Source organism: Pseudochaenichthys georgianus, unplaced genomic scaffold (assembly GCF_902827115.2).
Source record: "Pseudochaenichthys georgianus unplaced genomic scaffold, fPseGeo1.2 scaffold_914_arrow_ctg1, whole genome shotgun sequence".
In the NCBI taxonomy this organism is placed as follows: Eukaryota; Metazoa; Chordata; class Actinopteri; order Perciformes; family Channichthyidae; genus Pseudochaenichthys; species Pseudochaenichthys georgianus.
In genome coordinates, this window is record NW_027263446.1 from 33,950 (window position 1) to 47,500 (window position 13,551).

The 13,551-nt window shown below is 43.9% G+C and overlaps 1 protein-coding gene across 1 annotated transcript in view; it reads right to left on the minus strand.

Moving 5' to 3' along the window:
- The window catches only part of LOC117444741 (choline transporter-like protein 5-A), a gene marked incomplete at its 5' end in the record, with an annotated part of 31,755 nt that overhangs the window by 11,090 nt on the left and 7,114 nt on the right, over positions 1-13,551 (minus strand). The window contains 8 exons of the mRNA XM_034080169.2: positions 2,591-2,675; positions 3,254-3,342; positions 3,994-4,064; positions 4,199-4,272; positions 4,355-4,458; positions 5,372-5,466; positions 5,557-5,825; positions 13,474-13,551. The exon at positions 13,474-13,551 is cut by the window's right edge and continues 10 nt beyond it. Coding sequence (XP_033936060.2) covers positions 2,591-2,675; positions 3,254-3,342; positions 3,994-4,064; positions 4,199-4,272; positions 4,355-4,458; positions 5,372-5,466; positions 5,557-5,825; positions 13,474-13,551 — 865 coding nt within the window. The remainder of the gene's footprint in view (positions 1-2,590; positions 2,676-3,253; positions 3,343-3,993; positions 4,065-4,198; positions 4,273-4,354; positions 4,459-5,371; positions 5,467-5,556; positions 5,826-13,473) is intronic.

Genomic DNA, 13,551 nt, shown 5'->3' on the forward strand with positions numbered 1-13,551 from the left:
CAGCGTCGCAAACATGTTCTCTTCAGAACATGCCTGCGGTTGATGGGGCTCATGGCGTCAGCCATCCTGGTCGTACGACTAGGACGCTTACACATGAGGGAGTTTCAGCGCTGGGTAGCCGCCTTAAAACTAAACCCCGCGCCACTGGCTGCACCCGACTTTTCTAGTACGGGGCGTGCCTATGGGTGCTGTCCTTTCACGAAGGGTGGTCACCACAGGCGCATGTCTGACAGGTTGGGGAGGTATTTATGAAGGCCGCCTGGTGAGGGGTCTCTGGAGCAGAGACCTCCAGCGGGCACACATAAATTACCTGGAGCTTTTAGCGGTGTTTCTCACCCTAAAGCACTTCCTGCCTTTTCTCAGAGGACACCATGTCCTCGTGAGGACAGACAATACGACGACAATATCGTATATAAACCGCCAAGGGGGTTTGCGTTCCCTCCAGTTACACATGCTGGCACGCAAACTGATCTTATGGAGCAGCGGGCTTCTCCTCTCCCTGAGAGCGACGCACGTACCGGGTGTGTCGAACCTCGGGGCAGATCTGCTGTCCAGAGGTGCACCACTTTATGCAGACTGGACTCTACATCCAAGGATTGTGAGCCAGCTGTGGGTGCGTTATGGCAGAGCCACGGTGGATCTGTTCGCATCAAGAGAAAATGCTCAGTGTCAGCTGTTCTTTTCGATGCGCGACCTAAACGCACCGTTAGGCGTGGACGCACTCGCACACGTTTGGCCTTCGGGCCTTCTGTACGCGTTCCCACCCTTGGCTCTGATTCCCCAGACTCTGGCAAGAGTGAGGGAACAACGCCACACACTTATCCTGATAGCTCCGCACTGGCCAGCTATGTACTGGCTGGCGGATATTTATCAGCTGCTGTGCGGGCAGCCATGGCAGCTCCCACTACACAGGGACATACTGTCCCAGGCGGGGGGTGAGTTTTTTTCACCCACACCCAGAGCGCTTGGCCTTATGGGCCTGGCCCGTGAGTGGTACAACCTGAATATAGTGAGACTCCCTCATAGGGAGTTAACACTATTCAGAGTGCGAGAGATTCCTACACCAGGTCTCTCTAACATAGTGCTGTTACTGACCCTGGCTTCCGCCAGGCGAGCCAGTAATGTTTTCAGACACTGTCTGTACATGTACCCAATGGATATTGAGACATTTCCTCAGCCGCTGGGTCCCTACGGGGAACAGCAGCGGGATTTGCTGTGTCCAGTTGGTGCTTACGCACCTGTATGGACAGATCAGGGGTGTTTGTCATAATGACCAACTCCTGGTGTCCTGGGCTAACCCTTAAAGGGGGGCAAGCCGGTTACTAAGCAACGGCTCTCCCACTGTCGTGTGGAGGCTTTTGCTTTGAGACCCTTACGAGTCAGAGTTTGCAGGCACCTTCGGGTCCGCGAGCTCTTTCAAATCAGGGTCTGGCTGCATCCTGGGCTCTGTCCAGGATGTCTCCCATCCAAGACATCTGTGCAGCGGCAAGCGGGTCTTCGCCGCTCACTGTTGTCTGCTTTTACAGGCTGGACGTCTCCGCTCCAAGCGTGGCCCGAGCAGTGCTGGGCACCTTGTTGAGTCGGGACTCCACCTGTTAAATTCCGGTTGGTCGGTGGTCTTCGAGATAAGCTCGTCTGGCAATACGGGAGCTACAATATCCCATAGTGAGACATCGAACGGAGTGTTATGAATGAGAACTATAGCTTACTTACGTAACCCCAGTTCTCAGAGTAACATGAAGTGAGATGTCTCACCAGACGGCCCTCCTTGCTATGGTGAAGCGAGAAGAGGTGCTTATTTTGAATGACGCATGCGTTGTGGCGCAAGCTACTTATAGGGGGTGATTTCCCCTGACGCTGACGTCAAGATCAACAGCCAATCAGGATTGGCGTAATGAGATTGATGCTTCTGTTTGCTCCGCGATGAGGGGCATCCCATAGTGAGACATCTCACTTCATGTTACTCTGACAACTGGGGTTACGTAAGTAACCTATAGTTTGCCTCCCTGTCAGAATGACAAAGATCCTCAGTGAAGCACAAGCCCATGTTTCACTACATTGTACAACTTATTAAAAAGATCAGTTCAATGCAACTAATGTCGTCTTAGTGTTATTGCATGATGTTAAAATTGGTTTGCCATGAGTTTAGTGATGGATTGTAAACATTTGAAATGTAGCATTTAAGTGTTTCTCAGTTACAAGGTTGTTGTTTTAATAAATCAGACACTGATGGTGCAGCGCTGTGCTGTACCTCTTCATTGTTTCCTTAACAAATTGTTTTTACGCTGATCAAGGGGTACTTGGCTGAATTTTTTTTCAAAGGGGGTACATGATTGAACAAACAGGGATAGACGTTAGGAGCTGATTGTTGGACTGTTCGACTTTAACCCAGAATAAGTGAGACAGGAAGTAAACACTAAAGGGAACAGCAGAAGAAGACAGACAGGAAGTAAACACTAACAGGAACACAGTACGGGCTCTGCAGTGTTTAAAGACTGGTTAATGGGAAAGAAACTGAGCAGACCTCATGAAGCATATCCAGAACTACTTTATTGAAGTGTTACTAAATAGTAATGAAGTGTTAACTTACAGAAGCAGAGGAAGAGCGTGTCGACACACATGGCGTAGACGCTGAAGAAAGCATGAGCGATCAGGAAGGCCCCGAGCACCACCGTCTGATCACAAGAAACACACGGGTCAGAAACCTCAGCAGGGCCTGTTCTACGGAGCCACTTCAACCGTTCAGAAACCTCAGCAGGGCCTGTTCTACGGAGCCACTTCAACCGTTCAGAAACCTCAGCAGGGCCTGTTCTACGGAGCCACTTCAACCGTTCAGAAACCTCAGCAGGGCCTGTTCTACGGAGCCACTTCAACCGTTCATATACTGATTATATTATATTGATTATTAAAAGCAAATAGATGCAGCTGGAGGAAGAATATTGTAAATGAATATCACTGCCACACGAGTGGATCTGACTTTCATTACATTTCAGTGTTTCATCATCTTAATGTGTTGTTCAGATATATTTTTGTGGAATACAATAGAATATATTATTCATCCTCAAAAATAAATATATAAACATTATTTAATGCGGTAAACAGGCTTATTCAATATTTATAGCATAATTCAATGTGCGAAGTTCACTTGAGAATTTCATTTTCGGTATACCTGGAGGTTAACAATTTATACATTCGGTTTGTGGTTTGTGGTTTGTGGTTTGTGTGTGTGTGTGTGTGTGTGTGTGTGACTGACCAGCAGGGGGACCCAGTAGTAATTGAGACTGGGCACTTCTTCCTGGAAAACAGGGATCTTCTTAGTGAAGAGGAATAATGCAACCACACCTGAAACACACACACACACACACACACACACACACACACACACACACACACACACACACACACACACACACACACACACACACACACACACACACACACACACACACACACACACACACACACACACACACACACACACACACATATGTATGCTTTAGTGTCAGACTCCACCCTAATACTTTTGAAATCATCAAAACTAAGCAGAGATGTCATTAAATTAAAGAAACCTCCGATCTGTTAGTGATATCTTTATTACAACTTGTATTCACTTCATCTCTCCCAAAAACATATTACTAGTATTCTAAATGTGTCATTCATCACGATTAATCACAGAATATTTTTGTGTAAAGAGATTCTTTTTTAAATCGATTGCCACCACTTATATTAATATTACATTACATTTAATTTTTGTTGACGCTTTTATCCAAAATGTCTTAAAATAACTGCATTCAACCATGAAGAACGAACTCCAAAGCAAGAATCCTGCAATACATTTCCAATCTCTAAACCCATATTAAGTGCTACTGCATTAGCTTAACTTAAAGCCAAATCCTTTGGAAGTGCTACATGCTGAAGAGGGCTTTTTATTTGATTTGTATTAGTTAATATTAATATGAAACATTAATAGTGGAGCTTTGTATTGTCACTTACCAACTCCTCCAGCTATCAGCGCTTTGCCCAGGAACAACAGGAAGTCTGTCACTCTGTCCAGAACTGCAGTCCTGCACAGAGAGGGGCAGATCAACCTCAGCACTCATCATCACACATGGGCTGTGGACTGAGCTTCATTATTATATCTGCCTCTCTTACGGTATAAACACTCGTGTAAACACCCCGTCAAAACAGTAAAACCTACCTCACCACATTCCTCATGAGCAGGAAGAAGGCTTCCCTTGCAGAGGTGCAGAAGTTCTTACCATAGATGGCCACCTGGTGGAGGAGAGAGCAAACAGCTGTCACACACAGACTAAGTGATCAGCTGGTCTGTGTTCTACTCTGCATGTTCACTCACCATGATATAAGCGTTACGGTTCATGTAGCGTATGAACTTCTCCAAACACCAGAAGCAGCACTGCAGACAGTGCAGGAGGAACCTGGACACAACGTTGTTAACACCTGGAACACGCACGCACGCATGCAAACACACACATACGCACACAGACACACACACACACACACACATGCATGCACACACACACACGCACGCAAACACACACATGCACGCACACACGCACGCACACACACACGCACGCACACACAGAAAATCAATGTTGATATGGCGTAATTTGAATTAAATACACTATTTCATTTAAATCAGTTTTATTCTGAAAAACCTGAAGTTCACTAACTATTAACTATTACTATTACTTTTATTCTGAAAATTATTCACTTCCGGTTAGCATTAGCATGTGGCGAAATGCTGCATGTTCAAACCGTGAATGGAAGGTGAAATGACATGTGATGTTGTACACTGAGCACACTGGGTTTAGCACTCATTTATTGCCGCTGAATAACGTTTATTAGGGAATGTTTAAATAACCACAGACACCAGAATGATGTAATTTAACAACAGAAAGAGGCAGGAATTGCATTGGACCCGCCCCCGACGACGCCGCAGGAGAAGACCTCAGATGACAACAGGAAGAGCAACCCAAGAATTGACCTCTTCTACCTGCTGACCGGTCGGATGAGGAGAGCGCCTCCACTCGCACATTTCATTTTGTACACCACCGCATCTTTTGTGTAATTAAATGCTGTTAACTTTTATAAGCTTCCCTTGACTCTTTTCAGTCTCTCCTGCCTTCAGGGTTCTAGAATACACTAACAATAACCAGTGAACAGCCAGCATACCCAGCATGCTCTGGGTAGTGCCTTGGTTCCTGCACCACACATTGTATTGTGGCAACTATCAGTATAGGAGCGTGAAGGAAGTTTTACCAAAAGATTAAGAACATAATAAAATGAATACATTAACAATTTCAATGACAAAAATGATATGTGAAAGTATATACAAAAATGAATGTGTCACCTTTTAGTCTCTGCTCCACATATTCCAGAATGATCCGTACCAGCTGTGCAACCGACAGAATCAGAGCTCCAAATGCCAGAGACCCGGTGTGATACCTAAATATTCAACGCATTGTTACACTGTTATGTATGACTATATGACTAACAGTGTGACAGACGCTGAATCAGCGTGTTCTGGGTCCTGACCTGAGGGCCCTGCTGAACGAGGAGAAGAGGGGACATGGGGGGATGTCCTGAGGCTTCCTCCTGGCCCAGTAGTAGCTGGCGAAGGTCCCGGCTAGCGTGCACTGCTCCAGAGCCAGGCTGAAGTTGATGAGCCAGAGGCAGAGCAGCAGGTTGGACAGCTGCAGCAGGAAGAGGTGTCGGTGGTAGGACGTCTCCCCCCCGTAGAAGGCGAACAGACACTGAGAGCCCTGACATGAGGCTGACGTGGAGACGTTGCTTCTGTTGAAGCTCTGACAGAGGACAGAAGCATTTACTGGCTTTAAGTAGCTCAAGGCAGTATGAATTTATTTCATAAAAGGACCTTATTTCGCTTTTTTATACAGGTTTTGTGCATATAAATGGTCTGCAAAGGCTACAATCCCAAAGTTCCAAAATTCCTCCAGAGGGAGTTTCTCTGCCACTCATTCCTCACTGCCTGAAATGCTGGTATCTGGTATACAAGTCTCACATATTTTACAGATGATTGAGGTAAACAGCTTGTAGTCCACATTTAAAAGAGAAATTGGCCTATCATTTTTACAGTGGTCTTTGTCTTTGCCTTCCTTAGGCAAAATGGAAATAATTGCTTCCCTCCAAGATGGGGGAGCCCTGCCTTCTTTAAAGCCCCTGTCACACTGTCCCGAAATTGACACCCGATGGACACACGATAAAGGAAATGTTGAAATTCGGCTGTGATCGTAACAACATCGGGCCATTCGTGAGGGCATCTAAGCCATCGTATGACCGCCGGTGGAGTTTCTCAGGCTTCGGCAGCAACTTCGTGAGCGGCAACTTCGTAAGGCACTCGTGAGGGCATCTTGTCAAATCGTGTCATTTTCGTGTTATCATCGGTGCATTCGCCCTCACTCTGATCGGGGCGAATGTCCGATGGCACCGATGATAACAACATGCCCTCACGATGGCCTTACGAAGGGCAAAATGGACACACGAGTTCAACACGAAAATGAACCTTCGCAAGGTCCTTCGGCAATTTTTTGGTATGCCAAAGATTTTGCCACCGCTCACGAAGTTGCTGCCGGAGCCTGAGAAACTCCACCGGCGGTCATACGATGGCTTAAGATGCCCTCACGAATGGCCCGATGTTGCTACGATCAGAGCCGAATTTGAACATTTCCTTTATCGTGTGTCCATCGGGTTGTTTTATTGCACAACAAAATCATGTAAACAACCCAATTTGTGTTCTGTGAAACTAAAAAGGATATAATATATTATTTTGAAGGCGAGTTGACAGAAAGTTGTTGTTGCTATGGAAACAACATGACGGAGAAAACTTAATATCTTCTACATATAAAGACGGATAAAGTAAAGAACAAAGTCTGAAAATATCAGTACTGTATCATAGTACTTTAACATAATTGTTCAAGTGGTACTTTCGTTGCAGTTGAATGTCTTAAATGTAATGTAAATGTTGCCTTCGTGTGTGGTTCGGGGCCATCTTCGTGTGAAATTCACAATTCCATATTCGTGTGTCCATCGGGTGTCAATTTCGGGACAGTGTGACAGGGGCTTAAGAGTCCAATTCAAACAAGACAGAAGCAGAGGTGTTAGTTCCTTCTTGAACGTTGTATAGAACTCTGGTGGGAACCCATCGCTGCCCGGTGATTTGCTGCTCTTTAGCCTACTGATTGCAGCTTCCAGCTCTTCAACTGTACATTGCGACCTAATGGTGTCATTCTGTATTTCACCTATAGATGGCAGATCAAGCGAGTTAAGAAAGTTTCTTATTGTGCTTTCATCAGCTAATGTGTGTCTTATAGTACTCTTCAAATATTCATTCTATCTCATCTGGCTCATACAGTAGTTGATGAGTTTGGGGGTCCCTTGTTCTATGAATTGTATTAGAGGCTTGCTGTTTGCGCAGGCGTCTGACCTTGAGTCTAGCTGCTTTTGAGCCTGATTCATAATAAGACTGCTTTAAAAACCTTGCCTTTTTTTTCTATTTCTCCTCTGAGGATCTAAATGATCTCCCCCTGTGTTTCCTTAATTTGTTGTAATGCCGATTGATCCCCTCTACTCTTATGTTTTGTCTCCATTTCTCTAAATGTTTCTATTTTGTATTTGTATGTGGCTAGCCGGGCTTTTTTTTGTGATGCTGTTAGGGCGATCAGCTTTCCACGGAGAACAGCCTTCAAAGCATCCCACAGCATTGTGTTGCCATGGCAACGGCATTTGAAGAAATCTCAAAACGGTCCCATAGATGTCTTCACGGCTGGACTGTTAGCACGCATGTGAAGTTTGAGCACTTTTGGAACATTTTCATAGGAGTTAATGTAAAGCGACATCGTGTTATATGGCGAGGGATGCGTTTCCATGGAAATGGCATATGATGACACCCCATAGTTGACGTAGAGCTGTTGAGGGCAGGACCATTAACCTTTATCTGAAGTCTGCTGCTCTGAGCATGTCAGTTGGAGTGATGACATCAACGTGTTCCATTACACAAGTGTAATTTTTTTGTACTTTGGGGTCAATAATGTGGCCTCTTTGGCAGTTTAACTAAAGGTGTGCGGCTGCTACCGTGAGGAAATATCTGCCTGAAATTACAATGGGGTTTAATGGAGGAATGTTGAACGTTTTTGTCACTTAATGCCCTCAAGAGGCATTTTGTTTAATTATTTTTTGCTTAATTATTTGTCATTTTTCAAGCTACGAGATGTTTTCCTACGTTTGTCATGATAAATGATGTCTCAGGAATGTAGGGTTTGGGAATTATGGCAGTTTAAAAAAATATATATGAAGGCAAATTTCAAACTGTCCTCCACTCTAACTCTGACATCACGCACTCGGCCTTTAATGTTAAAGTATAAATGTTAAAAATGTGATGAATTATGGGATGTATCTCTGGAATTACGAAAGTTATGAATGAGAAAAGTGCTCGCGGTCTCGGTCCCACCTGCACCCCTCTCTCCGACGCGCTGCCATGTCTTGGTCTGGTGGAGATGCTCCATCTCCAGGTACAGCTCCGAAGCGTTGCGGTCTGGTATCTTTACGGAGAAACCTCTCCTCCTGAGCTCCTGCGCTGCATCTTGCGCACAGTCGTATGTAGTGCTGCGTACCTGGACTCAGGTTCAGGTCCGGACTCAAGTCCAGAGGTTCAGGTTCAGGTCCGGACTTATAAGTCCGGACCTGAACCCATGGCTTGTGTCAAGTTGTGTGAGTAACTAAAGTGAACTTATTGTGAGCTAATTATCAATTGAAAATAAACTCATAATCAACTCAAATTCAAACTCGTCAGGTTTATTGCGCTCCCTTCCAACTTGTGTCTACATTTCTCTACAAAGTACAAATGTAACACTTTTTGCCACTTAGTCTACAAATGACTTATGACAGCAACTACAGTGAACTACTACAAAGTTCAAACATTTATTTCATTTACCAAACTAAAGTAACCAAACAGTCCCTGAGCTGACTCAGCCTAAACCCCTAAAGCGTTGCTGAAAGGTAGAGTGTAGAGTAGACTATACGCATTACACTGTTACACACCTAGGCTACACTGTAGTGACTGTACAGTCAGAGTGTACTGTACTGTCTGTACACCATGTCTTTTCTACAACTCTACATGTGTACATTATACAGTACATACTACATACATAGTGATGTACATACATACTGTTAGAAATTAAAATCAATGTTGATATGGCGTAATTTGAATTAAATACACTATTTAATTTAAATCAGTTTTATTCTGAAAAAACCGGAAGTTCACACTCAGAGCCATATAATAGAAGAGTTACGACATCTCCGTTCACTCCAATGGACCACTTTTTTACAGCAATGGCGGATCGTGGAGCCTCGCAATCGTTCCCCGGAAGTTAGCGCCAAGGCTAGCAGAGCTGTGGAGTTGCAGCAAAATAGACCGTTCGTGACGGACTTTTAAAGGTAAGAAGAAGTTTAAAGATTTATATTGCGGATATTATCAGTACATCTGATTCAAATTACCATGTGTATTAAAGGATGTCAGTGGATTATCCCTAAATTAGTAGATTTAGGGAACGTTTACAGATAACAGAGTTATCCTAGTTAAGCTAGGATACCGAAGCAAGTTAGCAACACACGTTGAACAGCCTTTTAATTGTAAATTCCGTTCTCTTAATGTAATTTTGTCCAACGTTGTTGAATTAGAGAAGAGGGGCTTCTAAACGGGTGGAGGGAGTTAAATATTAGATAAATATAACTTTGGTGCGTGTAAGAGTGAATGTTTTTAGCAGAGCCATATTGTGTCCTTGTGATTCTGTTGATTATTACCTGTCTGTATAATGTTGCAGCTCAGCTGATTCTGGATTGATGGCAAAGGGAGAGGGACTTAAGTGAGAGTGAAAACACAAGGTAAGTTTAATACTATTGTTTTATATAAGTAAACACCTTATCTCCCCAAGGCATTTCCCATCCAATAGGTGTGCTGTGTGTATAACCCTTTCTCCTGTCTGCTACTCCCTCTTTCAGCACAAGAACCAGAGGGGGATTCAATGGAGCCTGAATACCTGCACTGAGACCCTCACAATGCACCCTGAGTCTCAACTCTGTGTTTTTCAAGCCTTTCCCTGTTTGTTTCTATTAAACAAAACATTAAGCTTTCCCAATGGTGTGGTTTTCGTTTTGTGAAAAAGTGCAAATGCAGTGTTTGTATATAATTACATCACATATTTTGTTGCTGTTGGTCGTGAAATTGCTCCTGCTGACTTGAGCCAGCCATTTTTTCCTCCGCTCTGTGTCAGTGGGGAAGCCGTACATTCATACTCCTTTCTCTGAGCGATTTAAGCATCCCCAGGCAGCACAGCAAACCATGGTGGCGACTAGGAGGCAGCACAGCAAACCATGGTGGTGACTAGGAGGCAGCACAGCAAACCAGGACAACACGGAGGAAAAGGCACCGACAAACTGCATGATATGCTATTCAATGTTTATTGAATTCCATGTATTTGCAATGGATGTTCCTAAAACAACACATTTAAAGGTCACATGTCATGGCCATTTCCACTGATCATAATTCCATTGTTGAGGTATACTAGAATAGATGTATACTGTGCAATTTTCCAAACTCACATTGGTTTCTCACAGCATCTCTGTAAAGTATGTGTATTCACTCTCTCCACTAAACGGCTCGCTGCAGCTCTTGCCCCCCCCTCCCTGTGAGCCCAGTGTGCTCCGATTGGTCGGGACCAGTCGGGACGTTGTGAATCGCGCTGAGCTCCGTGGAGGTGTGATTTCCTTGTTTAGCGATACACAGCGAAACACAGCCAAACTCATCCTGAGCACACACAAAGTCACAGCCGAAGTAAAAACAATAAGTGTGGCTTGATATTGAGTAAGAAAAAGGTTGATAAACGCTGTGAGAATGGGTCTGCAGAGAGAATCCCAACTGTCTGTTATCAGCCTGCAGCCAGGGAGGAGAGATCAGCAGAGCTGCCTGCACTGAGTGTGTGAGGAAGTCCGTGGATTGGTCAATTTGGACCAATCAGCGGGGGCTTAACGTAACGGCTCCGCGGACGTAACGTAACGGCTCCACGGATTGGTCCATTTCGTTCCGGGTACGACATGACATCATGATGTACCCGGAAGAATCAAATGGACAGTGACGTATCTCCAACGAGGCGTTTTGGGGAGGTATTTTCTGTGTTAGAGTTTTACTCCCTACATGGTGTACTTTGAGGGTTTTGACTCTGCACACCGTTTACATGCATAAAAACCTTCATAGCACACAAGGGGATGGGTAATAACCGGAAAAGCATGACATGTCACCTTTAACATCATCATCATCATCATCATCATCATCATCATCATCATCATCATCATCATCATCATCATCATCATATGCTGCTGCTGCTGCTGCTAGTCCTTTGATAGTCACCTGTCGGTCTCCTGTCCTTTCTGAAAGCCATAAAGATGACATTAGTCATTTAGATAACTTGTGTCCTCAATTACCATGGGATTACTGAAACTACCATGAATTTAAGAAAATTGTAGAAATGAATCCAATCTGAATTTTAAAGCATTAATTTAGATCCCCTCCCTCTAAATATATCAATATACATTAGAAAGTGATGCTCCTGACTACCATACAAGTTTAAGAAGATAATATTGGTTTGAAAGAATTCAAAGCTATAAATAAACAGCAACAGGCTCTTTAACAAGGCACTGTTAGTAACATGTAAACTAGTTGTTCACACTAATCCTAATATTATCACTTAATATTAGCAAATTCGATTTTATTTTTTAAAACATATTGATGTAAATACATACACATATCGATTTGTTGTATAAATATTGCAAATCAAAACCTTTATTCACTAATAATTACCAAAAATCGTAGTTCTATCTCCTGTTATCAATGCATTCACATTGCCCGCCATGAACTTCCGGGGAACGATCCTCGTCTACATGAACCACGTGACGATAACCGTTTTTGGACTTCCGTTGTCGTAACTCTTCTATTATATGGCTCTGTTCACACTATTAACTTAATACTTTTATTCTGAAAATTATTCACTTCCGGTTAGCATTAGCATGTGGCGAAATGCTACGTTTTCAAACCGTGAATCGAAGGAGAAATGACATGTGATGTTGTACACTGAGCACACTGGGGTTAGCACTCATTTATTGATGCTGAATAACGTTTATCAGGGAATGTTTAAATAACCACAGACACCAAAATATACGTAAGTGCTAGTTTTTTTGCGAGTCCAAGTACCAGTTCCCGACGATCCGGTTTTAACCGGACTTGAACCGAAACTTTTTACAAGTCCGGTACGCAGCACTAGTCGTATGTGCGTGTTCCCGAGTCCCAGTGAATGCGCATCCTGTCAAAAGGAGTCTGAAAACGTATATTTTTCTCCTTAAGGACCCTCTTTATTCCCACGTACGCCTTGCGCTTCAGGACGACCTCCGTTGCATAGTCGTGATCAAACTATAGACGTCGCCCTTCCATCAGTATCTTCTTTTCCCAGGCCTTTTTCAGTAGCATTTCTTTGGTGGTAAACTCCAGAAAGGTCACCACCTTGGACCTTGGCGGTGCATTCCTTTCCGGTTTGCGAGCCAGAGCTCTATGAGCACGTTGTATCTGTAGGTTGGTGTCCGGTAAAGCAAGTTTAGTTTTCAAAAGTTGATCCACAAAGTCAGACATGGAGTTACCTTCCTTCTCTTCGGGTACTCCATAAATGCGCATTTTATTTCTCCTGGATGGGCCTTCCAAAGCCACCAGTTTCCCCTGCATGGCTCTCTGTTCTTTCATTGATTTAATCAACGCATCTGACCATGTTTACTGTCTCTGACCTCATCGATTCGTTCCTCCGCTTCTTTCAGCCTAGTTTCGTGAGCTTGGGTTAGCCCGGAGTTCGAGTTGGTAAATGTCCTGCTTCATATCTTCGAGTTCAGATTTCATGTCTCCCTTGATTTCTTCTTATCGTTTGTTTAAGTCCACTTTATGCTCAGCCCTGACATTGCGTATTTCCTGGAGCACTGAGCGCATGGTGTCTGCCGAGTCCTGTTGTGAGCTAACGGAGCGTCTTCCATCTCCGGTGAATTCTGTCTTTCTAGTTTGTCACCTTTCTTTTGACCTCTAGTTCTCTTTCCCCCTCTCATTCAAATACAAATTACATCGATTTGTATATTAATTGGCGAGTTAAGGGGGTTGGTTTCCAATCGCTATCGGGAGCAACAAATTAAGCAGCCATCTCACTCGCCTTGCTCACCGGAAGTCCTCGCTGCACTATGTCTTAATGCTCTTAATGTTTTTCATGTTTGCAAAGCACTTTGAATTGTCTTGTGTTGAAAGGTGATTGATAAATCAACTTGCCTTGCCTTACTACTACTATTATTATTACCACTAGAACTACTACTAATACTACTACTACAGTTATACTTCCGCATGAGACACTGTACCTCAGGTGTACAGGTGCTGTTGGCATACTGACAGCTGACATCAGGTGACATGACTCTGTAGACTGCTTCACCTGAGGA